The sequence below is a fragment of the Simochromis diagramma genome, unplaced genomic scaffold (assembly GCF_900408965.1).
Source record: "Simochromis diagramma unplaced genomic scaffold, fSimDia1.1 OVJJ01000603.1, whole genome shotgun sequence".
In the NCBI taxonomy this organism is placed as follows: Eukaryota; Metazoa; Chordata; class Actinopteri; order Cichliformes; family Cichlidae; genus Simochromis; species Simochromis diagramma.
In genome coordinates this window covers 7,848,803-7,876,340 of record NW_024387414.1, presented here as the reverse complement: position 1 = coordinate 7,876,340, position 27,538 = coordinate 7,848,803, and the positions used below count along the sequence as shown (strand labels likewise).

Genomic DNA, 27,538 nt, shown 5'->3' with positions numbered 1-27,538 from the left:
TATTTTGTAGGTAGGAGTTTTTTACTCTAAAATGTCTCTAAATGCAAATAATAAAACAACTAAGCAATGTGTTCACCTCTTAGATTTTCAAGGGAGAATGAGCTATGCTGGTTTTTTTTGTTTTTTTTTTTACCAAAGTCTACTACTAATTCAGCCTGCTTCATTTCCATTTCTAACATTGCACATGCTAAGTACAAACTGAGTCAAGCGCTGCTGCTCAACTATGAAAAGTCCCTCTAGGTTTCTGCTGCTAATTAAGCAGAAGCATTTTCGAAAAGACCAAACCGTTTAACTCAGTGCAAAATATTGGGGTTTAGGAGCATATTGGTTTTTTCAGGATCTCGGCCCATTCAGCCCTGAAGACGACCTTCCCCCTTTGCAAAAATGATGAACGGGGAGCACACACATGCCTGGGTAGAGAAAGGCTGGTGAGATTGCATCAGTTCAGTGAGAGAGGACACACAGTTGAAATTTCTCATCCTATGGGGGTTGTTCAAAAACATGAGAGCAATGTGACACATGTCAGATATACAGTACATCCTTTTATTATCGCAAATATGCAAGAAAAGTCAAATGGAGACACTGTAAATGAACACATGCCCTTTAATACCACAGTCTAATGGTTTTTAAACACTTTAAATAATATACATTTGCACCTTATTATACCCTTTGAAATGTTTTAATCCATATTTACACAATGTTACGCTTTGAATTCTTTTCATTCTTTTCTGAAGAGGACTGAGATGTCTCTTAAAAACACGAGGCTCCCATAAAACCCAGCGTCCTGATAATTCAATTTACAATAACTGTACAACTGACCCGCCTCAGAAGTGGAGCAAATGTCGTGTGGACAGGCTGAACACTGACCAGTATTTTTACTTAATGGGTGGCATGTGAACATGTCTATGAACTTTCCAGTCCAATTACACGTTCCTGTCTCTGTAGATAACCTGCTATTTCTATACTGAGGTTTTATTGCAGAAACCCATATCTACTCTTTTTTTTCTCACAAATACAAATCTTTATTTATTTTTTATTTCAAATGCGTAACCCCTTAGCTCTCGGAAGTTGTTTAGAGTCCATTATAATATAATTCACCGTGCCACTTCAGGGAGGCAAACTAAAACTGCTTTCTTTTCCTCCTTCCTGAAAAAGTTGTTCTTGTACGTGTAGTTTTAGAACACTGATCACTGATTTTTACCACTCTTCCTCAAGAAGCTACCCAGATGGAGTTCCACACCTCATATCACATGAATCAAAGATCTTCGCATCTACACCACAGTAAAGTGGACTGGCTGCACAGTACAGTCTGCTCGGAGTATGTTCGTATTTTGACTCATCAGTTTGTTTGGTTTGCTGTGGTGTGGTCCAACGAGCTATGGCGTAGGAGGGCATTTTGAAAATGGGGCATGAGGGATGACACAGCAGCAGGGGGTACAACCCGTGTTTCTACTGGCACCACTGAGCTTGGAGCCTTCAGGGAAGCAGAGGGGGGTGAAGATGACTGTGAAGCGCCCAACATGCCTTGGCACATGAAAGGGCTGGTTGACCATTCCCTTTGAGGCGACTAGATACAAAGGCGCAGGCCACTGGCAGGTCAGAACAAAGGACTTGATTGTATATTTTTTTTAAAAAGACCCGCAGGGAGGACTGCATTTGACTTGAAGCAACACTTAAACTCAGTCCATCTTCACCCACTAATTGGCCTCTTTTAATCAGCAGCATCCAGAAAAACTAAATATTCTATTACAAACAACATAGTCTGAACAACCACCGCCCATTTTTAATGGACTGCTAAAAACAACCCCAGTTTAACTCAAAAAACTGCCAGCACCCACAAAGATCAGAATGGGCTTCTTTTTTCTCCTCAGTCTTTTGGAATGGAAGAAACAGCATCTGTAAGTTACACACAAATATAAAGCATGAAAACTTGGCCTTTCTTGTTTCTGTCTTTGATCCAGAAATGTTGAGAATAAGACCAAAAGAACGAGAGCAGGAGAGAGTAAATGCCGCCCACATGCCTCTTTGTGAATAATATGCTGATGCTGTGAGTATAGTTCAGTTTGGGTTCTGCCATACATACATGTGAAGAACCGATGAAATAATCTTCACTTAGAAGTGACAATCCTGAAACAGAGACCTTGTCTTTCAAACTTGCTCTGGAGGTTCTGTGAGCTACTCTCAAGAAAACTGTCAAGACTGGCAGCCTGGAGGATCAAATATTGGTACCCTTCATACAGCTCTGAATAATGCATTTAGTCTTATTTCGCTATAAACTGCAACAAAGAACATCTTTATATTTGTACAATCAACAAAACAGGCACCTCGTCTACTTTGGTACCAGAGTGTTTGTTCAGTTGGAGTTTTTTTTCTTTCTCTTTTTAAATATTTTAATGTCACAGTCTCCTAAAACACGAGAAGAGAATCAGCTTGACTTGGTGCCGTTCACTGGACTCCAGCAAGTGTGTTGAGGGAGCAGGTCAGAGCAGCTCTGTTGGAAATGTTGAAGTGCAAAGAAACATTTAGCATTTAAAGTACATCTCGTGCTGATTATGAGATATACTGGTAAACGTCAGCTTTCTCCGTTGGTCCTCAAGTCTTTAACATTCTAACTCAACAAAACTGCAATACACTTGGAGCGTGTGCAAATTTGACCTGAATTTCAAATTTACAAATGTTCTTTAACTAAGTGTGAACAAATCCTTTGTGCTCGTGTGAGAGAATCCAATCAGAGACCCGAGATATGTTTTAGAGCTAATAAGCAGAAATTCTGGAGCACTTCTTTTTTTTTTCATGTGCGCTACACATTTGACTAAAAACAATGTCAAAACATCCAGGTTTTCTTCCATTCTGGTTCGAACAATGGGACTTTTTCTGGCTCTGAATGCATTGCCAGTCAGATTGCTTTAGCCACATAGCCTGCAGACATCTGAGTTTCTGCAGCTACTGCCAAGAAAAGCTCCCTCACAAGCTCTCAGAGCCTAATGAATACAATTTTCATACATCCTTCATATTGGAGAAAGAAAAAAAGAGACATTAAAAATAATCCTATTAATAATAATTGTTTACACTATGTCATGATAAGAACAGCAAAAGGAGCAAGAAGAACATACTTTAGAAACAACAATGAAAAATTGTAATAAACAATCAGTTGGCAAACGATGTCGTGTTTGGCAAGGTCCTGACAGTCGAAGCCAGGCCTGTGGGGTGAGGGTCATGGGATCTTGGGGGTTGTGGGAGAGGGGGTGGGAGTTCACAACATTAAATCATGTCCTCCTGTTGTCATCCTTAAAAACATCCTGTCTGCCAAATCTTCCTTGTCCCCACAATAGACCAGACTTGTCACCAGTCAGAGAAGACTGAGGCCTCACACACAGACACGGACGAAACAAAAGATAGAGGGTTGGGGTGTATGTGGTATGCTGATGATGAAGTGGATTGGAGTTCAAGGCATGGGAGGGGGGAAAACTGTGTCCCTCCAAGAGTCTCGGGGCACCTTTTTATGACAAGGTAAGGGAAAAAAAACAACCAGTCACTGTGCTAAAATGTTGAGCTGTCAGCTGCTGTGGTGTCCGTTCGTCATTGTTGTTTTCATCACAGTCCCAGATTCTTTGGGCGTTGTTTAACATAATTAAAAACTTTTGTTGCTGATGCTTTTTTTTTTTCCTTTGTTTGGTACTACATTCCCCTTAGAGTTTTTGCAGAGAACTGGTGAGGTTAACAAGCCTCTGCTAATACTTAGGTATGTTGGGGGTGGTTGTGGTCCTATTAGGGCAGGAAGGGAGTTGGAGTAGGCAGGGGTGGGGTGGTGTGAGAAGATGGAAGAAGTATTAGGGGGAGGTGGGGGTGTTGGCAGTCCCTCGCCCAGAACGCTCTAGTCCAGGGGTTCTTGTTTTATCCTGATGGGTGTGTTCATGGAGAGACTTCGCCGGTCCTCACGACACAACACATACTCGCTAAACTGGGACGAGTCCACGCCGCCTCCGCATGATGCTGCCACGCTGAAACCTTTCTGGAAAAGACGCTCCAGAACCTGCAGAGAGGACAGAGAAGAAGGCGTTTACAATAAAGGTACCATGTCAGTAAGGAAAAGTCTAAATGAAACAGTTTACAGATAGGATGCAGGTTTCAGGTTTTATACAGCTCTAAGGAATAGTTTGACGTTTTGTGAAATATGCTTATTCTTGCCAAGATGGGAAGATTAATAGTGCAGCTCTGTCCAATAACAAGTTTGTCCTCCTGTCACATCAAAAGCTCACTAACACTTTAGATTTTGTTTGTTTAATCTGCACAAAATCCAAAGAGTAAAAACAAAACAATTCCCTGTTTTACTGTGCTCTGCTTTATGTCTTGGTGAGGAACAGTTGCCAAAGCCACCACCAGACACACCAGAAAGTTAATGATCTCATAACTGCTTTGGCCTGTAACCAATCAGAAAAATTTGTTGCGTTTATACTTCAGTTTTAGTGCAGAGTAACAGATTACAGCATCTTTAGAGGTGCTGGTAGGTTAATTTCCTTGGCTAACCTTGTTTTTAGTCTTTGTGCTGATTATAGTTTAGTATTTATATATAAGACGTATAACATCATCCTCAACAGTTAAACAACTTTGTGTATTTTCCCAAGAATTGGACTTTTTCATTGTTTTAACTTTAACTTTTTGTGTGATAAATCTTTTTTTGTTTGTTTTTGCGTAACAATTTTGTTGTTCCAGAGTCTGGCCACGGCCAAGTCTTTCCACTGTAAAAATAAAGTTTGCTATCCATTTTTACTAATGAAGTTTTTGATATCTACACATCCAGTCAACGGACATCAACCTCCGATGTTCATCAGTCACAACGTGCACCATGTGTCATTAACCCTCCCCCACCTCCAATCGCACACAGTGATGAGATAAATCCAGAGGGCACTCCGACATCACACCATCTCTGCAATATTCATGCTGCTTGTGCTAGATTGGCTACCGAACTGAGGGCATGAGCTCAAAGGGATGAGGAGAGCTGAGAGTGAGTGAGGTGTGTTAAGAGGCTGAGTGTAGCTCAGCGTGGTGATTACTGGAGCTCCTAATTTGAGTAATGAGGCTTGGGTGAGAGGAGAAGTGAGGTCCGTGAGCGAAAGAGAGAGCGACGTGTGGGGAATGACGATGAGGAGTTATGGGTGATCTGAGTGTGGACAACGTGTTGGAGCTGCAGGGAGAGAAGAGGAGATGGGGTTCATGTTACCCCTCTAGTCTGGACAGTGATACACACAGTAGTCCAAACAAGAGATGCGCTCAGACTCAAACGCGTGAACTTCAGCATCACTTTTCTCTCCTCATCTGGGGTAATCCATGTGGGATGTTGTTTTTTTGGAGGGGGTATAGATCTAAATCCCAGTGAGAGGAGTGCCGTGTATTTACTTATCCCCCCTTCCTTTTAAAGAAGTGTGCAGCGCATGGAAATGAAAGGTCTCGCCGAGGGCTAACTCTTTCTGCCAGATAGAGAGCCAGAGAAGTTCACGAAAAACAGAATGATTTCTTCAGATGCTCATACACACACACACACACACACACACACACACACACACATTGACACGTGCACTCGTGGCGAAGGATGACCTCTCTAATTACAGCTTAGGCCCCATTGGCGTGCTATGGTTGAATGTTTAGGCCTGCAAATCAAAGGGCCGCAGCCTCCTCAGTTGGGGATACAGTGAAGAAGAGCAGATAAACTCACACAACGTGCAAGAATTAAAATGTACAAATCCAAAATATAACAAATGCATACAAACTTGTTGAACAGACCTGAAAAACCCCAGCACCCATCTGCTTTCAAATTAAAACTTAAATGTGCACCGACATGCTACTTGTAAGCAGAAAGGACCACTTGCAAAAGTTAACCCCCTCCCCCTTTTTGTCCTCTAGCAAAATGACAACAACAAACTATGTAATTTGTGAGACAGAAGGGGCAGCAGACAGCTGATGGTGAGGACGGCTAATTAAGAGACCTGCCCAAGCATCAAACACTCCCAAATCCATGACAGACGACGGAGGAGCCTAACGATTATGGAAATGATATTACATAGCCTTCTTTGATCATTGCATCACATTGCATTTTTCCCCATCATCTCTTAACGCATGTGGGACTCCATCATGTTCAGCAATGAATTTGGTCACAGAGGAGAATGGCCTGATCAATAAAGATAGTCTGAAAACACTTTTATCATTAATGCATGGCAACACAAAAGACTTAAGGATATTATTATAGATAGTTGTAACTGACTCAAGGATACTGTAATGACTATAAGATGCCATAAAAAAAAACCTTCGCATTCAGTTTGACACAGTGAGTTAGTGCCATGGGGGAATAAACAATATAGTGAATAATTAAGACGTATCCAAGCAAAAGGTTTTAATGTCCACAGGACAATGTCCCAAAATCAGTCCCCGTTGACAAGGAAAAGTAATGCACCCTCTTAAAAAGCTAAAACATGTCTGGTTTCTCAGTTCTGCAGAACATACTTCTGACCGCAGGCTTTCAGATCCCAGCTTATGTTGTACTTATGCAGATTTCTTTGCTTCCTTTACTGCCTCACTTGAGCGAAACCATAACAAAATATTCTAACGGCGAGTTGCATGTGGGCACCCTCATTGGTCGATGCCTCATCCCTAACACTGTGATTTCCACGAAATTGGATTACAGCTAATTAGCAGTCTTTGTTTTGTTTTTTTTGTTTTTTCCGTTTTTCATGTCCACCACTTTCAACCTAAAGACAGGCTTCTTTTCAGCACGACACCACAATAATCAAAACAGGAAATCAAAAATAACAGTGAAGAGGATATTGCAGCACCAAACTTTGCTAGTTGTTCTATGAAATCAAGCACTTCCTTTTGTCTTCTCCTGTCTTTGTGATTGAAGCTGAATACAAGTGTCTCTTCAGCCTCTTCATCCCCAGTGATCCTGCATTTGAAGTCAGTCTCGCGGTTGCACGGTCGACTTGGCCGCACAGGGATCTCCCCTCAAACACACGCACACCATTCAGCATTTAACCATCCATCTGAGCTGCCACTCAACCTGGAGTCACCACGGGGATCAGGAGGGTATACATCAGCCTCGCTCCTCTAACCTCCCAGCATCTTAGCCAAGATGGCGAGGCATGTATCAAAGTGGATGAGTCTCAGGCCTGGAAACCGGAGCACAATACAATATTGATGGCCACCAGAGTGCACAGACACACTTGCAAGACTTCTCAGGAGGAGTTGTAAGACACTTGCTCCTCATGGCGCAAGACACAGAGATGATTGACACATTATGACACACACACACTGTAGCATGAGATGGGCGCCACACTCAGGGGGTTGCTTTTGTTTAACTATGCAGTCTTCAATATGTGACAAGGAGCACTAACTGCAGTCTCTGCGTCGTATCCTCTGCTTATCACAAGCATCTGGCATAAAACATCCGTGAAGCTCCAACTCTTTCTAATTCTCTAAGCCATCTGCCAGCTTTTTAAAGAGTCACAGACAGCAAAAACACGTTGACAGAACAGTCTATTCTTAAAGTACTTGCAGCTGACTGAGCTCCATTACAAATAGGCACTCTAAAGTGTCTTTAAGCATCATGATTCACCGAGGATTTTTAGCTCAGGTGACCCTTGTGGGAATGCAACACGTAACCCTGGCACAGTAAATACATACTGAGCACAGAGGTGTTTTGGGTTAGGTCAGTCCTCAAAGGGACTGCAAGTAGTTCAACTACTAAACTGAGGAGATTTAAATACACAAGGGCTCCACCTGACTCATCCGCTGACCTTTTCTATTTTAATTTTAGTTACTTGTTCTCGTATTTAAGACACCAAGAGCCATCATCAAAGAAAACTTTGCGAATTTACTCATGTACTAAAAGCACAATCTTTAAAACCCTTTACATTTTATACCACTTTATACTCCCGCACCACTTACAGAAAATGCAAACCATCATCCAATCTATAGATTAAAACAATCCTGGAGTGGATATAACTGTTACAATTATCTTGATCAGCTATTAATAATAACTATTAAATTATCTCTTAGCCCATAAGCAATAGTGTAATATTCTATAAATCTCTTTTTTTTTATATTTTATAAGCTCATTTTGTTGTTAATACATCTTTTCCTTAAAATTAGACTTGGAATAAATAAGTTTAATTTGTAGTGAAACATATTCTCATTGGAGCATTTGACTTCGTAAAATTTCCATCACTGGCGTTCACATTTACAGTACACTTATTGTATGAGCCATTTCTACAGAGATAAAGATTTTGTGACACTTGATCAATAAAATGTAACACAGAAAAAAAGTGCCATATATTTGATTCATTTCTTTTGATTAAACTACGACTTGTTAATTACCTAATTGTCTTCAGTTGAATTGTCCTTCTCCGTCATTATTCTGATTTACGTTCCACTACCTAATCAGCCCGTGTCCAACAAACGAATTAGAACAATTTTTTAAAGATTTTTCTGGCATCAACTGCTGAAGCTGTCAGCAGCCAGAATTTCCCAGCTTTAATCCTCTCTACACACTGGCTTGCTTACTGTTAATCTTGACATTGTGCTTTACCCACAGAGCCACACAGAAAGCCAAGGGACCCAAAGCCATAGTAGTGTTAATGTCTTACTCTGCCACTCGGGCCACTGAGGAGCGCAGCGGAGGTGTTTGTGTGGCCGTGTCTGCTCTGATGAGCTGTGCTTTCTCTTTTCACCCAGCGCTGGATTGATGGAGTGGCAGCGTGACATGTAAGAGAGTGTTGCGACGTGTTGCGTTCTCCGCCTGGGCAGCAGGGGGACAGGGGACCCTTCTCTACGACTGCCTCCGCTGTCACATTGATGTAGGACGGATTGGCTCTGGTCTGATCTGAGTGCTTCATCATGGTGATGTATGGAACAGCAGGCCCAGCTCTAGCGCTGGGACGCGTGTGTGTACACCTCTGTGGCTCTTTGGCTAAATGTTTTCCCTGCATTCAGTGCCTTTGCTGCTTTTTGTTTCCCCCCGCTGGATCTACATCACAGCGCAGGTGGTTTGCATTACTCCCGAAATTCCATTCATGACTTCATGGAGAGTTACTTGCCAAGGTGGATTTGTTTATTCTCCCTCTCTCGCATTTAAATACACAAGACAACAGATTAAAGAAGTGGCTAAATTTGCAAGGCAACAGAATACATATATATCTCAACATGCAAAGAATTACTGCTGCCACATTTCAAACTATAAATAGATGATACAGTATAATGATATATCACCAATTTTAAAAGCATGAAAACTGAGTCATGGAAATCTTTTCAATGTTCATGAATTATCCTCATGTTTTATCTTATTAAAATGGAATATTAAATGTTTAGAAAACAGGTCGATATACTTAGTGTACAGTAAGGTATGGAGAAATGTGTGTTATCATTTTGTGACCAACTATAACAAGGTCTAGCAGTGTCCAGCCTGGGGCATGAAAGCAACAGTACCTCAGCTTCAATAAAATCTCTACACCTCTGACATAATAAAGTGAAAACAGCACACATTTAAATGTCATCATATATCCATCTCTTTCCTGTCAAGACCTCTTCTGAAACTGATCCAATCACACAGTAAATAAGTTTCAGACGGTGCTGCCGCAGCCTCCCCATGCTCTCCCTGAACTTCCTCTGTGGGCAGGGTGTGGTTGTGTGTGTGTTCCCCTGGGTTAGGGTCCAGGCTTGAAATCAGATCAGAGGCTCATTGTCTGGCAGGTAAGACAAGGATTATTTTCCTAACCTTTTCATTCCTTCACGCAACAATGAAAGAGAACAGAATGAGTAAGTTGTTTGGAAAAATCTCCCCTTACAACAAAAAAACACCTCCATCTGCTCCTTGTGTCCTCATCTGCATCGACTCAATGAGCCGGGCCCCTTCACTGTGTGTGCGTATGTACGTGTGTGTGTGTTTGTGCTTTTCATTATTTTTTTTAACGAATGCCGTAGAGCTGTATCTTAGAGGGCTCACGAGGAGACACCACGGAGAGGCCAGAATATGAGACAAGAAGGGGTCGCTGCCTATAAACCTCGCAGATCCGCCTTGTACGAGTTTGTATGAGAAAAGGGTTTCGGCTCACCTCGCCTTCAAAAGAACAGCCTAATAAAAGCCTAAACAATAAAGATGCCGTTCAGATTGTGTTAGTCAGATGTGCTCACATCCCATAACCAGTCTCACTGGTAAACAGAGTGGGAAAATGTTGTGTTAGTTGATGCGGCCAATTAATTATATTGTAAGTCATTTAAAAATCTATAAAAGAAGTATAAACCGGTTTAGGCTGTTTGAGAAATTGTAAGTATGGTATTAAAAAATGCAATACGTGTATTTCAATTGCCTTGAGCGGTGTTATATTGGAGTCTTTTTAAAAAAGGAGCTGTGTCTTAAAAAGGAGTAAAGCGTAAATTATGCATATCATTTTCCCCCCCTTTCCATTTCTCTTCTTCATTTTTTCGCAGGAAAACATGGCCGCAGTCCACACGTGCTTTGTCCCACTCGCTCTGCTCTCCTCCCTGGAGGTGGTCTCTCACGCTGGCAGGAAGGAGGTGGAGGTGTCAGAGTGCACTAGCCTGCCTGGGAGAGGCTCTCTCTGGGTGCTGAAGGGGTGAAGGCTCCTCTATGTGTAGGTTTGTTCATGGCTGTGGGCACTCAAGTGTGTTATATCGAGCCTGTGGTGTGAGACTGTTATGTTTCCCCCCGTCCTCTCTTTCTCTGTCAGACCTCGCAGGGTAACACTACTGTAAAACTATTTTTTTCTGAAGTTGCTTTTAATCTCTTACTACTTGACTCCACAACATGGTCAACTCTGCTTGACCAAAAACGGATGTTCATCTCACACCATTTTTCAAACCGGTGCCAAACTTATTCAAAAACAGATCATAAAGCAAATGTATTTGATATGATATTAGCGGTAAATTGCTTTATGGTAATACCGTGCTGAGGTTTTGCATCATTCTCATCCCCAACAGCCAACTGAAGACCATCGTTTGACAAAATGAAAAACTCCAAAGGTTTTTGTACACCTGCACACTCCAGCTGTTGCTCCAGAGTGGCTATTATGCCAGATATTGACAACAAGCTATTATCTCTACTGTGGCAAAATGCAATATAGTGGGCCACAAATCATGCTAAGTGCCTTACAGCAAAGTTTTGAGGTGTAATTCCAGCTTACTGTTACTGAAGAAAATCAGTGTATATAACAGCATTTATCTGGGAAAGCAACCTGAAAATAAACTCTGCAGACTGGCACAGGACTCACACAGAAGGTGACCAACAGAAAGCCACCTCTCCCTCAGCAGATGCCATCGTGTGCCATTCAGCAAAACAGCTAAGTGGATCTGCAGAGTGGTCACAAAAGCCCAGGTTGAGCAAATCCCAGCCAGGTGTTCAAATGTTTATGAAAATGTTGAAAGTTGGTGTGAAAAATGGTTTGCTTGCCAAGCAGAATACTTTGCTGGATAAATGAGTAGATAAATACATAAGTTCCTCTTTGGAGTCTGCATCCTGTGGCTAACATTAAATAAAGAATTGGTAAGAAAAGAGAATGGAGGGGTATACAAGCACAGTATCATAAAACATTGTGTACAGTTTCACTATGCGACAGTTAGAAATAAAACAAATATTCAATATTTTATCTTCATGTTGAAAGTAAGCTAAACTAAGCTGTTTGGGTAAAGATAATGAAACATAATGCACATAGGCATTTTGACACTTTCTGACTCTTCTGCAAGTGCGCCACTAAAGTTACTTTGTGGCTTTCCCCCCCCCATGTTGCACAATGTTCATATTAACTACCACTGTTAGTTTCATGATCACGTTGTAAGTTTTGTTGTTAGCAGCGAGCCAGTAAGTTGGATCTTTGCATATTCAAGTTAAAAATTAAAGTTTTAAAGGTTGCATCTATAAGATTACACTTTATTCCTTTTCAGCTGAGGTGAGGAGGTGTTGGAAGAGCTGAATCAGCTCTATATGAGCAAGCAAATTCCTCACAGCTGAAGACAGCTGTCAGTTACCTAACTTAGCTGATTTGGTAGCTACAGAATGCAGCCTTGATCATGATGCCGCCTCCAGTTTTAGAAAGACTGTGACTATGCTGCAGTCACATATTAGACACACATCAAAACTTTCTGTTACACAAAGCCATTTTGCTCTTGATTCTCTGCAAGTACCATGATATCCCGCTTATTAGTGAATAAATGTAACAGAAAAAATAACTATGCATAAAAGTCATTGTTAGATATCAGCACATATTTGTTATATTGGCACTACACTCAGAGGTGTACACACAGGACAATCTAACTTAAGTAAAACTGTAAACACTGTAATGTGTTTTACACACAAATCTAGAATGTGATAAATAAATCATGGGCAGAGAAGGAGACGAACAAAGGACAGGCATTTCAGCGTCTTACCTGGACGGAGTTGAGCCTGCAGTAGCCATTGAGGGGAAAGCGGATGACGTGTGTTGGGTCCTGGTTCCAGCCAGCATTGACCGAGTTACACATAACGTCTCCAGTCTCAGGAAAGATCTCCTCAATGAGGACCTTCTCTCCGCTCAGGGCGATCCTCTCGCCCAGGTCAGGTGTGACACGAACCACAAGGCAGTCACAGGGCTGTGCCATCCGTCGTTGCTCGCGCTCCTGCTTCCAGCGCTCGAGCTCCTTGATCATGGGTGTCAGCTGGTAATAACGCGCCTCTTCGTACAGCAGGTGGAAGTCCTGTACAGGCAGACAAACATACAGATGAGAGCAGTGACTTTGCATGTGTATTATACTCCTCTTGGCAATATGTGTGACTAACACACTATGACTTTCCCTGGATTGCAACTCATCACCAAGGTCACAGAGAAACCCTACACATATACAGTATTGTGCAACATTAATATGACAGAGAAAAGTATATCTGCGGGACTCCTTATGGCTTCCTCACAGCAGCTAATGATGTCCTTGACCAAGACACTTAACCTCTAATTACTCCAAGAGTGGGTTCTTGCTGTATATGAACTCTGACTCTTCCACTGTAGTGAAGTGTGTGTTACCTGTGTAGCAAAGGTAACTCACAGAAGATCTAATAACTAATTGCACATTGACAGATAGATAAATTATTATTTTATTTTTTTTACAAATGGCAAAATAACAGTGTAGGATTTTAAATTTATAAACTTGCACGAATGACAAATTAATCTTAATATAATACAAAAATGTGACCTTTGTTTGTCCCCATGAAGCTCATTTTTTTTAAAATGCATTTGGTTTCATGTAATACGTCGACCAGATTGAAGAACAATAAACCAAGATCAGTGATGGACTCGGACCAGCAGGACAACACTCTCAATAAACAAAGGATAGCCATGCTGCAGCTCTCCTCCACAGTAGCTCTTGGCAGAGTGGTGTTAGCCTTTAGCATGTTTTAGTGAGCTGACTCCAGAAAGGCCGTCAGTTGGGCTCTGGTGAAGTGGGATGGTGCATTCCTGTGCACAGACAGTCTGCAGCAGATTGCCTGCCTCTCCCTCCTGGGCAGGGTTTGCTGGGGGCCATTTGCCCCTGCGCTCTTGCCTCTAATTTCCCACAAGACCAGATGGCACCATCATTCACCACTACCACAGAAAATACGGGAAGGCGGAGGTTCGCTATTGGAGGCAGACGGGAGGTGAGGAAAAGATATGTGCAAGTGAACATGAGGACAATCATCAGCCAAGGAGGTTTTTAATGTATTCCTCACATGGAGGGAGTTTTATGTTAATAAGGCTTGTGGCCCGATGTTAAGCTCCTATTAGAACAAGATTTAATTAGGTTACACCTAAATGCTGCAAAACCTTTTTGCTAAATAATTAGTAATTAATAAATCTGTGTTCTGATTAATGTTTCACAGTGGCAAACAATGACAGCTTAATTCAATGAATGGACATAGTAAACTGAAGCAAAGAAGTGATTGTCCATTTGGTGACGTTTTTCGAGAAAGAGGTTGCTGTTTTTTTTCGTAGAACAAAGTCCAAACACCCAAGTGAGACAATGTGTGTTTGTGCTGCAAAAACAACATATGTTTCATATAGTCTGCATCATTGGTGGCTCTGGGTGTCTGGGTGTCTGGGTGTCGGCGCTGGCAGAGAGCCCTGATCTAGAAAGAGTTTTTCCCCTTTTCCTTCTCAAGACCACTGCTGGGCACAGAAACAGAGCATGGCAGCAAACAGCATATTCATTAACCCTGCTGCTTCTGTCAGACTCTTTAGCCTTGAAAAGCCTCCCTCACTGTTTTACCCCTTCATCTAAACTGTGCCTTCATCCGAGGCATGTGAACGACACCCAAATACAACTCCATCTGGACGCGGCGTTGACGCAACACATCTTAAGCTGACGGTCTAATGTTTAAGATTTCAGAATGCGAAAAGAGGGGGTGGAGGTCCTTTTTTCCCTTTTTCTCTCCCTTACTCCCTGTCTTTTTTCTCCTGGCCTTCTTGCTGCAGCTGACAAAACTCATACTGAGACGCTCCCCTTCAGGCAGCTCTCTGTATCAAAGTGCTACTCCTCATCCTTCACAGGTCTGAAGCCATGGATGGATATGTTTTTAACAGGGGTCTGTCTGCGAGGCACTTTAGTCATCCTGAGTAGAGCAGAAAACAACAGAGTAATCCTAAGCGCTGAGGTGAGGATGAGAGGGAGACAGGGCCAACAGCTCCGTCCTGGCTGCTGAAGCTGCTGCTACTGCTGCCAGCTCTACGAGACAATTCATCCCCCAATCCTGTGTCCAGACAGCCCGTTTGAGCTTCAAAATAATGATCCGACCTGATCGCCCACTGGCAAGGCAACATTTCAGGGAAGGACAGAGGGAGGGAGGGAGAGACAGAGAAAGAGAAGAAGAAAATGATGGAAAATGTCACTATAAGGGAGTTTAGAGGACTAGTGAAGACGTAATGTAGGTTTTGGTCAAAAATGACCCCCCAAAAAAGCAGAAGTTCAAGGTTGTTGAATAACAATGTCACTCAAAAATAAAATAAATCACAATAAAAGCGCCTTTCTGTCATTTCCAGCATCTGAGATTAAAAAAAAAATCAATTTAAGGAGTAATGCAAAATCTGAATAATAACAGAAAACAGTAACTCTTACCGGTTTATAACCATGCCCTCAATATGACTGAGCATTGCTTACTCTCTCGTGATTAATTGTAGTTTGAATAATGTGATGAGGGAGGATATTAATAGTGAATATTTTGTTCCAGTGATGCAGGCTGAAAAATTTCTTTTCCTATTCTGCTCAGACTTTCACATTGATTTAGCAAAACACACAGCGCCGTGGCTGCCAGCAGCAGAACAGACCCAGCCCTGGGGCGACGGCAAGCCTGATTGTGTTCAGATAAGGACATGCTCAATTCCGCCTCGCACTATTTGCATTTTTTTTCCCCGGCTTCACGCAAATTGAAAGGTATGCAGATCAACACAGGCTTATGCGAGGGGATCGTAATGAGTTGAAACAATGAAGTCCAATGCATTCTCTTCCACTGTGGTGCCTGATTGGACTGTCAAGATTTAACAGAGGGGAGGAGGGGTGTATGAATAAGATGGGAAAATCTAATCGGTACTGAGTCAGGCCGTCATTTGCCAAAATATGCAGGGCTTTCATGTCATGTTCTGTTGTCTGTGGTTTGGCTCTTGTTCAGACTATCCGTGGGGCCCAAAGAGTTTGCCCCTGGCTCTCAGTGGCTTGGCTTTGCCTTGTTACCTCGTACAGAATGATGAACAAGTGCCAGTGCAGTGAAAAGGTCATGAAAACTAAGGTGGGGTCGACGTGAAGCGAAGTGTAGAATACACCTAGGAAACTGTATCATGGAATGAAAACCTCGAGAAGGAAGAAGCTGTAGGAAGATAATCATTCTGACAACGTCACATATGATTGTATGAATACTTGTTAGGTGAGACTAAATCTGTACTAGTGCCAAAAATAAATTTAATCGTTATCTTTTATATTACAGTAGATTAAATGGCATGCGTGCAATGTGAGCGGGGTCATAGGTAGTGATCATCCCTCTAACGCTTCAGGCTTTTTTAGGGTCAACTAAACATTTTAGCATCTTTTAGATCATCGTTTTGTTTTCACAGCCTGTAGCTTTACTATTTTGGTTTACTCTCATCCCTCACTCTCATCACCCTCATTTCAAGCAGCAGGAGGCAAAAAAAGCTCTGTTACACCAACTAAATGTTACCTGGCCAGAAGCAAATAGCATGTAGACAAAGTCAACTAATGAACATAGGCAAGAATTTAACAACTAAAGACACAGATATTTTGGATTTATTGGACTTACATTGGCAGGTGTCCAGAAACGCAACTTCAGTGAAATGCTAATGTTTAAAGTTTGCTAACACTCTCTCACATCAGCTTCTTACACAACTTTTACAGCTAACACACACACACACACACACAGTTTACTCTGTCAAACTGAAACCTTCACAACACAAAAATACAGCGAATGCAAAAAAGCTCGTACAGATAATACATTTAAATGTAAAACTTTTCACAATTTGCTTTTGTGCCCCGAACATGTGCTTTAAATTGTTTAATACAGGAATATGACAAAGCACCTACATTGTCTGCAATAGATACTGACATGCCACTAAAACAGGACACACATGCATGCAGGTTCATTGTCTCACAAAGAGCAAAGAGCAAGTGCAAAGAAGTATGCATATATGGGGCACCAGGTATTAAACTGGACCTTTCCCTTCCAATTCTAGACTCTGGGTGAGAGTTACTGTCTGCATGGAGCTGAGTGGAAGTTCATAAGGGGTTATTTCACCTGGGATCACTTCTATAGAAATTACACTGGGTGAAAAACAACAGCTCAAGGCTTTGGCATGCACACCACCAGACCATGCGCCAGTTAACCAGTTAGCAGTTTACCTTTCCACCATTTAATAATCAGGCTGCATCCATTTTTTCCTCTTCAAAGTTTCTTAACTACTGTTTATGTTTCTACTACACATAATTCATATGATACACTTAAGGGGGGTAAGGCTGTGCGTATCAAGCACAACTAGTTGCACTGTTGTGGTATCAGGTTTATTTTGAAAACACGCTATCAATCAGAGAACAGAGAAACTGTAATAAATACAGAAGTATTCACACCTAAATGTGCAATCTTTCGAAAAATAAAGAAGCACACAGAGTGTGAGCTGATGTCTGGGCAAATGCCTTTTATGTTATGTTGTTCAAACAGTGAGTTGATGGTGCAGACAGGTACACACAATACAGTATACTGTGGTGCAGACACATACCTTGAAGTCATCTGGAAGGAGCAATTTGCTGGTCCTGAGGAAACTGAGAATGTAGCGGAATATCTCGCCATCCCGATCTATGAAGTAGTGCTGCTTCAAGCTGTCCAACACGATGGGCTCGGTGCCATTGAACAGACGACTGATTCTGGAAATTGAAAGACACACACACACACAAACACACGCACGCAGACAGCCGCACACACAAACACAACCACATAATGGAATGAGCCAGTTCCCTTCAAATGCATGAAACAATTACCCTCCATTTATTTTTCAATTTTATTAGCACTAAGCTTGAAATGCATTAGCATCCCAGGTTGAAACAAGGGGCTTAAGGCACCGTTCCTCCATTCCAGACTTGTTTGAAGTGTCCCTTCTGTAGAGAGATTACAACAACACACACGCTTGCTGCTTGTACTTACAGAAATTAATGGCATGAATGTAGCATTACAGCTCTATTATTCCATCTGTCAGAAGGCTGGAAATGAAACAGAGGTAGGAAATGGTGACGGGCCACATATTAATGTGAGAATATGTGGAAAAAGATATTTTACTTTTACAGTTTGATTTCGTTATTAATTCAAGGGGAATTCGGACAGACTCAATCCTACTGTAGGCCATACTGCTTTAATTTAATACAGTGTTACAGCTTGTAATAACACTCTTCTTGTGCTGTATTGTCTTAGTATGAGGGAAAATTGCAGAACGTAATTTTCTTAATGTATGTAATTGCAGTTCGCTTTAATGGCGAGAAGATTATTGTCTTGCAGCTGGAATCATAGGATATTAGTGTTTCTTCCTTTGCAATCTGTGCAAGTTTTTCTTGTAGAAGAATAAAAAGACAAAGCACCAGCTGATAATTCTGATCTAAAACATATACATGTATATTTGTGAATATGAACCACCCCACTGAGAATGAACTCAACATATTGACCATTAAATATTTGAATTTGTTTTCAGAAATCCATTTTAAGATGAGAAACATGACCAGAACCCAACAAAGTGTGCTGAGTTTTCATTTTCTCCCTCTATTAAATGGGCTGGTTAAAATGAATTAAAATAACTATATTAGTCAACAGAGGTATCTCTTTCACATGTTGAAGCAAGGACACAATAACTTCTAAGATAATGTAAATATCAGTGCCTAAATGATGTGAATAATGATAAACTAAAGACAGTAAATACATATATACTTTTAAGCTTTCACTAAGTATTGACAAGACTTTGCTATAATAATAAAACACTTGTTGCCTCCTAGTATCCCATGTTTAACCCCTTCAGTTTACTGCAAGATGAAGGGCTGGGCTGAAGCCAGCTACAGGGGCTCATCAAAGCAAAGAGAGGAAATTGCTGTTATCTTTAAACTTTCATCACACCATGCTGGTGCCGCGCCTCGAGATACCCTTGGACAGATATTCATTTCCCCTAATATTTGTGTGCTTTTCCTGCCGCTTACCTGCAGGTTCCTCTCTCGCTGGTCTAATGATCTCATCCAGGCACCTTCACTTTATCTGTTTGTTCATTTCCAAGTACTAAATATCCCCTTTTTAATAATTAAAAAACAGTTTTTTAGCATCTCCCTAATATTGAGAATGTGCAAGTGTCCCATTTCGCTAAAGTTTCCGAAGTCTGAAGTGCAATAATTTAATTTGGTGACTCATTTTTAAACAAAACTCACCCTCAGCAGAGAAACCTGGAATGCCTACGCAGTGTAAATAAGCTGTACCGCTGATTTACATGAGAAATCTGTTGCACGTAACCTTCTTAACGTTTTCCGTGCACATTTACAGTACATCGTCTTGCAGAGAAACAGCTCTTGGCACGGAGCTATGTTGCTGTTATTATCATCATTTTGAAGTAATCAGCACTTTAATCACAACAACAGCTTCTAGGTTGGCTGACAAAGTTGTGCGACAAAAGAAAATCATAAAACCTATTTGCAAATATGCCGACCAGCACACGCACGCACGCACGCACGCACGCACACACACACAGACACACAGACACACACACACAAAGCACTGCCTGAACACTGGCATTGTCAAACTCTATTACATGACAGAAGAAGGGAGCTGTAGTGGGAATGTCAATGAACAAACACCAAGGCTTTACTCACAGACTCATTTCGCTTGAATTTACAATTACAATCGGCTGCTTTGTAAAAGTGTATGAGCTTGTAGTTATTGGCTGTATCAGGTATCTTCTGACCCTGATGTTTTGGCTCAACACACAGAAGCTATCAAATTAAATTTGCTCTGTCTCTTTTCTTTGACTTGACTGTGTGAAGAAGGAAAGCAAAGATGGTTCTCCCCCCTCTCTCCCCTCCTGCCATCCTTTCTCTTTTTCACTCTCTCCGACTTTCCTTCTTTCTGTCTCTCTCTCTCTGTCTCTATCCTTCTCCCTTACTTGCTTTCTCTCTGGAAATCGATGCAAAATGCTTTATAAAAAACCAATACTCATCTCCCTGTTTTGCCCGAGGTGTTCCTTTCTCATATGGTCTTGCAATTCTTCCAGCTAGAATTTCACCATACCCCTCCAGGCTAACTCTGTTTTTCATCTCCACTTTTTTAAAAAGCAATTAAAATGCTGCCTGTTTTTCTTTTTCTTTCCCTCTCTCCAACTCCCTTCTCTCTCGCTCTCTCTTTCTCTCTCTCTCTGTCTCGCTGTCTTCTCTGTTGGTCTCCTCATTTTTCCCTTTTCTGTTAAATCTCTGAATTGGAGAGTGGGCTGTTTTTAACAGGTAGGTAGAGAGAAAAGGGTGTGTCCATAGGGAGTGGGGGTTGTATAGAGAAATTAAGAGACAAGATACACAAACAGAAGGGCCAAAAAACAAAGAGACAGGCAACGATAGGCGAAAGTACAAAAAAAAACAGAAGTACAGAGAAAAGAAAAAGAAGCACAGAAAGAAACAAACAGAATGCAGGAGAAATGCAGAGAGATAAAGTGGGAGAGAAAAAGGTTTGACGGAACTAAAAAACTTGGATAATGCGTGCTAGTCACTGAGAACGAGGGAGGTGGTGGGTGTTGGAGGTTATCACGGATGGCTCAGATCTCCTACCCTTGTGGTGCCAAGCGAGGGCAGGCAGTGGGGCAGTAGGTGGGCAATATCTGGCAGGATGTTTGCTTCACCAGTTAAAGCCAGCCAGAGGCTGAGAGCTGCCAAAGACGCATCCTCGCGAGGTTGGGAATAGGACCCAGGTAACACTGATTCTGCTTGAACAGACAATGTGTGGAAACTGTATCACTTGTGGACCCCTAACGAAGACAAAGCACCCAGTGCTTCTTGGAAAGTGAAACAAACACACCCAGGGATCTCGGTGAGGCTGTCCAACCTGACATCAAAGGCTGCCCACAATGGCTTCCGAGTAGGGAAAGTCAAATAAGAAAGTTCAAAACCAAATCGCTACAGTCCCTGGCTCTGATTCGCAAAGTCATGCTTGAAGCAACTGTGAAATACTAGATAAACTCATGGTTCTCCAAACAAGCTAACCCAAAGGAAGGGTGATACAGGTTTCAAAATAAGGAAACACACTTTCGCTTTTTCCGAAGATCGTGACTTATGGAAAATAAATGAGAACATTTAACTCAAGTTCCAGCCTAACTATAATGCCTTTGAAAATCTTGACGTGTTAATGCAGTCAGCAGCAACAGAATTCGCTGGTTCTCTGGTAATAACTTTCACTGTGTATATCTCAGTTGCTCAGTATCTGTCCAAATTGGGGTTAATTGCAAGATTATGTGATTTTTTAAAAATAAAAAATACTATAAACATGAATGTATTAATGCAAACATCTCCACTTTGGTACTGCCAATATTTGCCTGCAGCTCTGTTTTCTTATCTGTTACTTTATGGTTGTATAATACGGCTATTTCTACTCCGGAGCAACAATTACTTCCTGTTAATATTTAACATTAAGTGAACAGAGTAAAAGATTTATTTGAAAGCTTCAAATAAAAAAGCTTGGTACTAAAAAAGAAGCTTGTGATAATGAAACAAAATAGCAATAAAATAACACAACTCCAAAATTCTGTTACATATTTTGAGCTCAGCTTATAGAAAAGTACATTTCCAGAAACAGAGGACCACTGAAAAAGCATAAAGCCAGTACAGATCTATCATCTCTGGACATAGAAGTCTCATCTTCATAGAGAAAAATGTCCAGTGGTCCTTTCAAAATAGTTTCCTTGTCTGTGGAACATTTCCCCTAATTTCCTCAGCTTCTGTTCAAGTGACTGCTGAGACTGTCCTCTTTGAGAGCTACACAGAGTGCACATCAATGTTTCATGACCCTTGTCCCTTAATATGGCCCACACAGAAGAAGATGAATATCCACACATTAGTTACTAGACTAACTTTCTCTTGGCACCCTGCATTATTTAGAACCCAATCTATTAAAAGTAATCAGCAACTTCAAACTCTTTAGCCCTGCTCTTTCAGTCGTCACGTTTTCAGTTTTGCCCGTGCGCCTTTTCTTGACCGGATGTAGCTGAACACAGCATATGCGGTTATACCAGTGTAATTGTTTTGCTTTCTGCTGTCAGCCATTATACTAATTCACACAAAAGGGCCCCTCCTTCCACTGGCTCCAGTGGAAAGTGGAGCCCTGAGGCCAACTGTACGCTGAGGAGGCTGGGAGAAAGAGAGAAACAGTCAGTGTATGCATGTGAATATGTGCGTGTGTGCACGCGTGTTTGTGTGTGATCCAGAGTGAGAAAGAAACAGCACAAGACAGAGGGAGGGAGAGAGAGAAGGAGCAAAGGAGCATGTGTGAAAAGAGAAGGAGAAAGAAAGAGGAAAGAGCACTTAAACCAAACCAACACTCACACTGATATCCGGTCTTTACTGTAAAAACACTGCTTGGATGCTCTGACATGACTCTGTGCTGCATTTGGAGTAAAGACCCTGTGCATCTCAGAGTGAATAACTTCTTTGTAAAGCGTAAAGCTGCATCAGAGCATAATAAATACAGGAACACAATAGCAATGCACAATTGCGAATACAAATGACACAGAAATGTAAAAACCATCTGTCCACTGGATAAACTGACTATGACACTGAAATAGTGGACAAAAAAAATTTGTCTTAATAACACAAACAACGATAAACCTTTTTCTGGTTTAAGCTTTATCTTTCTCATGACATGTTGCACTGGAATAGAAAGAGAGTTGTCAGGGATTTCCTGTCAGCAGACTCTATGAATATCAAGACTTTATTACCAGGGGATTATGTGGATTATTTCCTGTAGCCAATTTGGCAGGTTTTCTAACAACCTGGTGTATGTTTACCTTGGCCCACATGGGATTCAGCTGATGCCGAAATGCAGGGATCATAATGCAATAAATGACAAACTGCATTAGAGGAAAATATGGGAGGGGTCATTCAAATCAGCATAAAACGGAGTCGTTTTATCATTATTTGAATTTGCTTCCTTTAGTAGTGGCACCTTGTTTGTGGATGGAGCTAAAAATGTGTATAAAAGTGTGGGATGGTGGATTACCATCAGCTCTTACACAGCCTGAATCATCATGCTTTTTTTCTTAGAAGTGGAAATGCTTCATGTGTGACTATAGCAATCAGATAATGAAAACAATAGCTCACAAAATAAAAGGATAAGTCATGCAACTTTTTATTAAAATGTTTTGATAAGGTCATGTTGCAACACATGATAAATGGCGGTTGCAAAAAAACCCCTACAATTTGTAACATGCCATGATTTTAATCACATTTGAAGCTGTTTTACATCAACTTTGATTAAGGGGGTTCTGGACGCTTACGTCATTAATTTTTTTTTCTAGTATTCCTAACAGCACCCTGATCTGTGGGAAAAATAGAATAAAATAAATAAATAAGGACTGTGAAAAGGGGGCGTAGTGTGAAAATGTTCTGCGTGGTGTGAATTCACACAAACACTACTACTCACATCAGCAGTAAAACATGTGTAAGGTTCTGCACAGCAGCTGAATTTTCAATAACAGCTACCATGTGAAAGGAGATAAAAAATAAAAGCCCTGGAGGTATTTATTGGAAGATTGAAATAATCACCTTTAAAACAAACAAACAAAAAAGCAGTCACATGTATCATTTTAAGGTACAAAGTTGAAAGAATGAAGAGAAGAGAAATGCCCTCACATGATTTGAAAAGATATATGGGGAAATTGTCCCCAAAGTTTCACTGGTGGTGTCCCAATGCCAGTCAGCTAAATGACTTGCTAACATCTCAGATTCTGTTAGACTTCATTAACAAAACCGCCAGTCAAATCTATTTTTTAAACGATTCACTGTGAAAAATGCAACATAAAGCTACTAAGATAAAAAGTGACTGAAATCTAACTGAATATTTATTTAGGAAACATTTTCAATTATTTAGTTAAACTGGAATAAATGCATAACTGTGTCACATTTTAAACAAAAGCAGCAAGAGACAGAATAAACTACTCTTTAGTTTGCTCATATTTCTTAAAGTTGATTTAAAAAAAAATAGATAAGCTATGAATTAATACATTAAGATCAGCAGCGATGCTAGAGGCAGGGACTGATCTTACCTTGAATCTGGGTACTTGGTGAGGGTTGCCAGGCTGCTAGTGTACATGTGTCCCCCGACATCGATGTGCACCGGGGCGTTCGCCTTGGTCAGCTGAGCCGGCAGAGGGATCCCCTGAGCGGCCAGAGGAGAGACCGGGGACCGGGTCAGAGACAGCCTTGACATGCTTCTTCCCTCCTGAAAGCAAGTATAGAGAAAAGCCATGGGAATAAAGGTAAAGAAGAAATAAAAAAAATCAGCAGAGTGCTCCTAAACAGGGAAGTAGATAGTATCCTTTCTGAATGGTATCAGATCACTTCCATGTCTGTCTGGTCGCATATTTAGCCTGGAAATTATTGCCACCGCTCTAATTAAGTATGTTTGCATCTTTTCATGCAGCACCGCAGGCGAGGATAGGAGGATGCTTATTAGAATCGGGGTGAGAGAGAGAGAGAGAGAGAGAGAGAGAAAGAGAGAGACAGAAGGAGATAGACAGATAGAAAAAGAGAGGGAGAGAGGGAGACAGGGTGAGGGGGGGAGAGAGAGGAATGCTAGGTGTCAGCCTCCAGGGGAATAAAATAAACTGCTGCTGCAATATTCTAATTAAAGGTCGCCTTATGTGTTAGACGTGATGCGCCCAGACACACCAACCACCAATCTAAGAGTAAGGAAAGCTCGACGGGGAGGGAGCTTTCAACTTTTCTTCTAACACGCACACGCATCCATTCAGTACACAAAAAGATTAAGATTGTCATGTGTCCGCAGATAGTTTGAGGCACACGGGCCTCATGTATTGCACAAAAACGCATCCGATTTCAGTCGAAAGCAGGAGAAGTATCATGTTGCTTGCAGGCCAAACTATTGTGTATCTACTTGCTGTAGCTCAGTGTCGTTGATTAACCACTAAAATAAAGTAAAGTACATGGCACTAGAGCCTACTCTATACAGACTGTGGGTGCATATATTTGGGACTGGGGCTTACTGGGAGCACGCCGGAGCACTCCGAGGTCAGTGCAGAGCTGAATTAGATTATCTGATGAAATGATTGACAAAATATTTTCAATTCGATGCGCCGTCATTTGATTCCGCACTGCTTCAGGAGGAGCGGAGGAGGCGTTTATATCCAACCTACTGGTGCGTAATTTGTTTGCCAACAGCGGCAGGTGAACCACAAAACATCAGTGTGGCCACATTTCAGTGTTACTATTATCTGTTACGAAGCATATTGTACATCACAGAGGCTGAGTTTATGTTTTTAAAGGAAAAGTAAACAAAGATATACGGTTCTTAGTCAATTTTCTTTAATAATCACAGAATAAAGGTCACCGTTTCTCCACTTTATCACCACTAGTCCGTGCCTACAGGCTCTGGTTGAAATACAGACCTTCCATTTGAGGAAACCTAAAATAATAATAGGAGCTTCATAGTACACGTGTGTGTGTTTAAACAGACTGATATAATAAAATCCCAGCTTTCACTAAATTATGTGAACTGATCAGTTTTCTGTTGCACATATGGGCTGTTGCACTGTCATTACTGATAGACGGGAGACCTTTTGCCAAAGTCCAGATCATCCCCGCGGGTCTGAGAGAAATGCCAGTGGGCACACTATGAGACAGGAGACTTTTTTTTATATAGACCTCCTCACAGCAGTATCGTATTCGTTTAATGCGATTACAAGAAGACGGGATTACATTTCAAAACCCAGGAACATAGAAAAAACTTGGAGAGACTTAAGAAGTTTAGGGCACATACACAAAGACACACACGAACACCCATCGGTCTGTCCCATCGCGGGTATTTTCCTCTTTCCTACTTATCCACCAATTAAACAATGAATTCCCTACACTGACATACAATGAAGAACAAATGTGGAAAATAAATATAGAAATCTTCTTACTATCCCGATCACATTCTCATTGATTTCGCTTGTTCCCAACTCTCTTGTTCCCTATCACATACACACAAACAGTGAGTGACACACGTAGACACACAACACATAAATTCCTTCACAAAAATCACAGCAGCTACAGAGACTCAACTTTCCTTCTTTGAATTGCCGTCTTGCTGCTTCCCTTCGCTGACCCCTGCTCAGACATACTGCTGTCGAGCTCACACTTAATGACAGCAACATAAACCCTGACGACCGATCTTTAAAACAACCACGAAAAAGGACACAGAAATCTCTGAAAAAGAAACGGTGCGATACAACACTCCCTCCGCAGGAACACCACAAGCCCCTGCTCTGCCTTTAATCTACCAAATGCTCAACATGGCGTCTTATTGCTGCTGTACAATTAAAAGCATAATCCCGACACGTGTAATTCACTACCCGATTGATAAAACACACACGTGTTAACTATAGGGTACAGTCTGGCAGAAAAGACAGAAAATACACTTTGGTCGAGCAGTAGCCCAATGCAGGACTCTCCAGCACAGTTCAACTGTCCTTCACGAAAACTGTACCTCCCAAGCCTACACTGTGCGTAAAAAACATTGGATTCTGTAATATTAAATTGTCACCCTACCGTTTCAAACATTGTAGGGAGTCCGGAGGAAATCCGTGCCGGCGGTCAGTCCCAGCTGCTGTCCGCGTAACCCCCCAAAATTTTCAAATATTTTCTCAAAATGCCCCCGAGTTTGTCACCGAACTACACCGCCGTCCAGTTCCAGTACCTATGCTGCCGCACGGAAAAGCCAAGTATTTTTTCTGTATCCGACACAAAACTGCTTTTAAAAGACGCTAGGTTGTGGCCGGGATCGACTGCAAAGAGTCTCTGTGGCTTTAAAGGCTCAATTGCAAGGCTGGCTCGACCTGTCCTCACCAAGCTTCTTTGTACCAAAGCGCACAGGAAGCGTCCTTACCTTGAACATAGATGAGATGATCTCCTTCCCCTTCTCTGCTCTTATTTGGATACGCGTAAAATGTGCGCTCTTATTGGAATCCTGCTTCGTATTTCGGCTTCTTGTCTGCCTTTTTGCCTAAATGAAACTGCCCCTGTGGTTTGTTATGAGAAGAAGAAAGCCAATAATCCTTCTCTAAATAACAGAGCGGAGCTAAAAAAGAAAAATCTTGCTCCGGGCTGCCCAAGCGCCTCTGGGCCAGGGATTAGGCTACAATTAGCTCAACTACACTCTCTCACCCAGGCAATTTTCTCAAGGAAGAAAACGTGATACCCTCTATTCCCGAAATTATGACTACATAGATATAATAACTTATCTTATTTTTTCCGGCAAAAAGTAGTTGTGATTTCGAGGGGGTAGGAAACCTAACAGGCAACTGTCTGTCGCTCAATAGATTTAGAGCAGCAAAAAGCAGATTTTAATCATTGTCATTTCGTCTGATGTAATAGTTCCCCAGGCTGTCCAGCTAGTAGGATTACATTTCCATCTCCATCTCCAAGCTAAATTTAAAGTTTAAAGCGGGCGGGCTGCCATAGTCCTTTACTCAGGCAACATATAATAAAGACGCAATAACTTGTTGATAAAGTCTCAGCAGGAAAAAATATGTTGAAAATGAAGCGATATCCTTGAACCAATATCTTTCATGCTGTGATTTTTCCCCCGTGTTCCCGCTCTCTATTCCTCTCCCTCTCTCTCTTGCCTTAATGTCTGGAGTTGTAACGCCAAATTTCCTGCAGGCCATTAAAATCAAATGACGTCTATGGACATGCATGCATGCTGCTGCAGAAAGCGCCCTCACAACCTGCCTGCAGCCAAATGCGCCATTTCAAT

At 41.5% G+C, this 27,538-nt stretch overlaps 1 protein-coding gene across 2 annotated transcripts; it reads right to left on the bottom strand.

Moving 5' to 3' along the window:
• Positions 1 to 522: 522 nt before the first annotated feature.
• On the bottom strand, positions 523 to 27,538 carry LOC120721610 (BTB/POZ domain-containing protein kctd15). Of its 2 annotated transcripts, none has more exons than XM_040012059.1 (5): positions 26,669 to 27,538; positions 23,826 to 24,001; positions 17,283 to 17,427; positions 12,430 to 12,735; positions 523 to 4,033 (listed from the first exon to the last, which is right to left on the bottom strand). In XM_040012059.1, the coding sequence occupies exons 1-5, from the start codon at positions 26,675 to 26,677 to the stop codon at positions 3,875 to 3,877; spliced, it is 795 nt and encodes a 264-aa protein (XP_039867993.1). In that variant the 5' UTR covers positions 26,678 to 27,538; the 3' UTR covers positions 523 to 3,874. The 2 variants fall into 2 exon arrangements, with proteins under 2 accessions (XP_039867993.1, XP_039867992.1); XM_040012058.1 differs by lacking the exon at positions 26,669 to 27,538 and adding an exon at positions 26,332 to 26,662.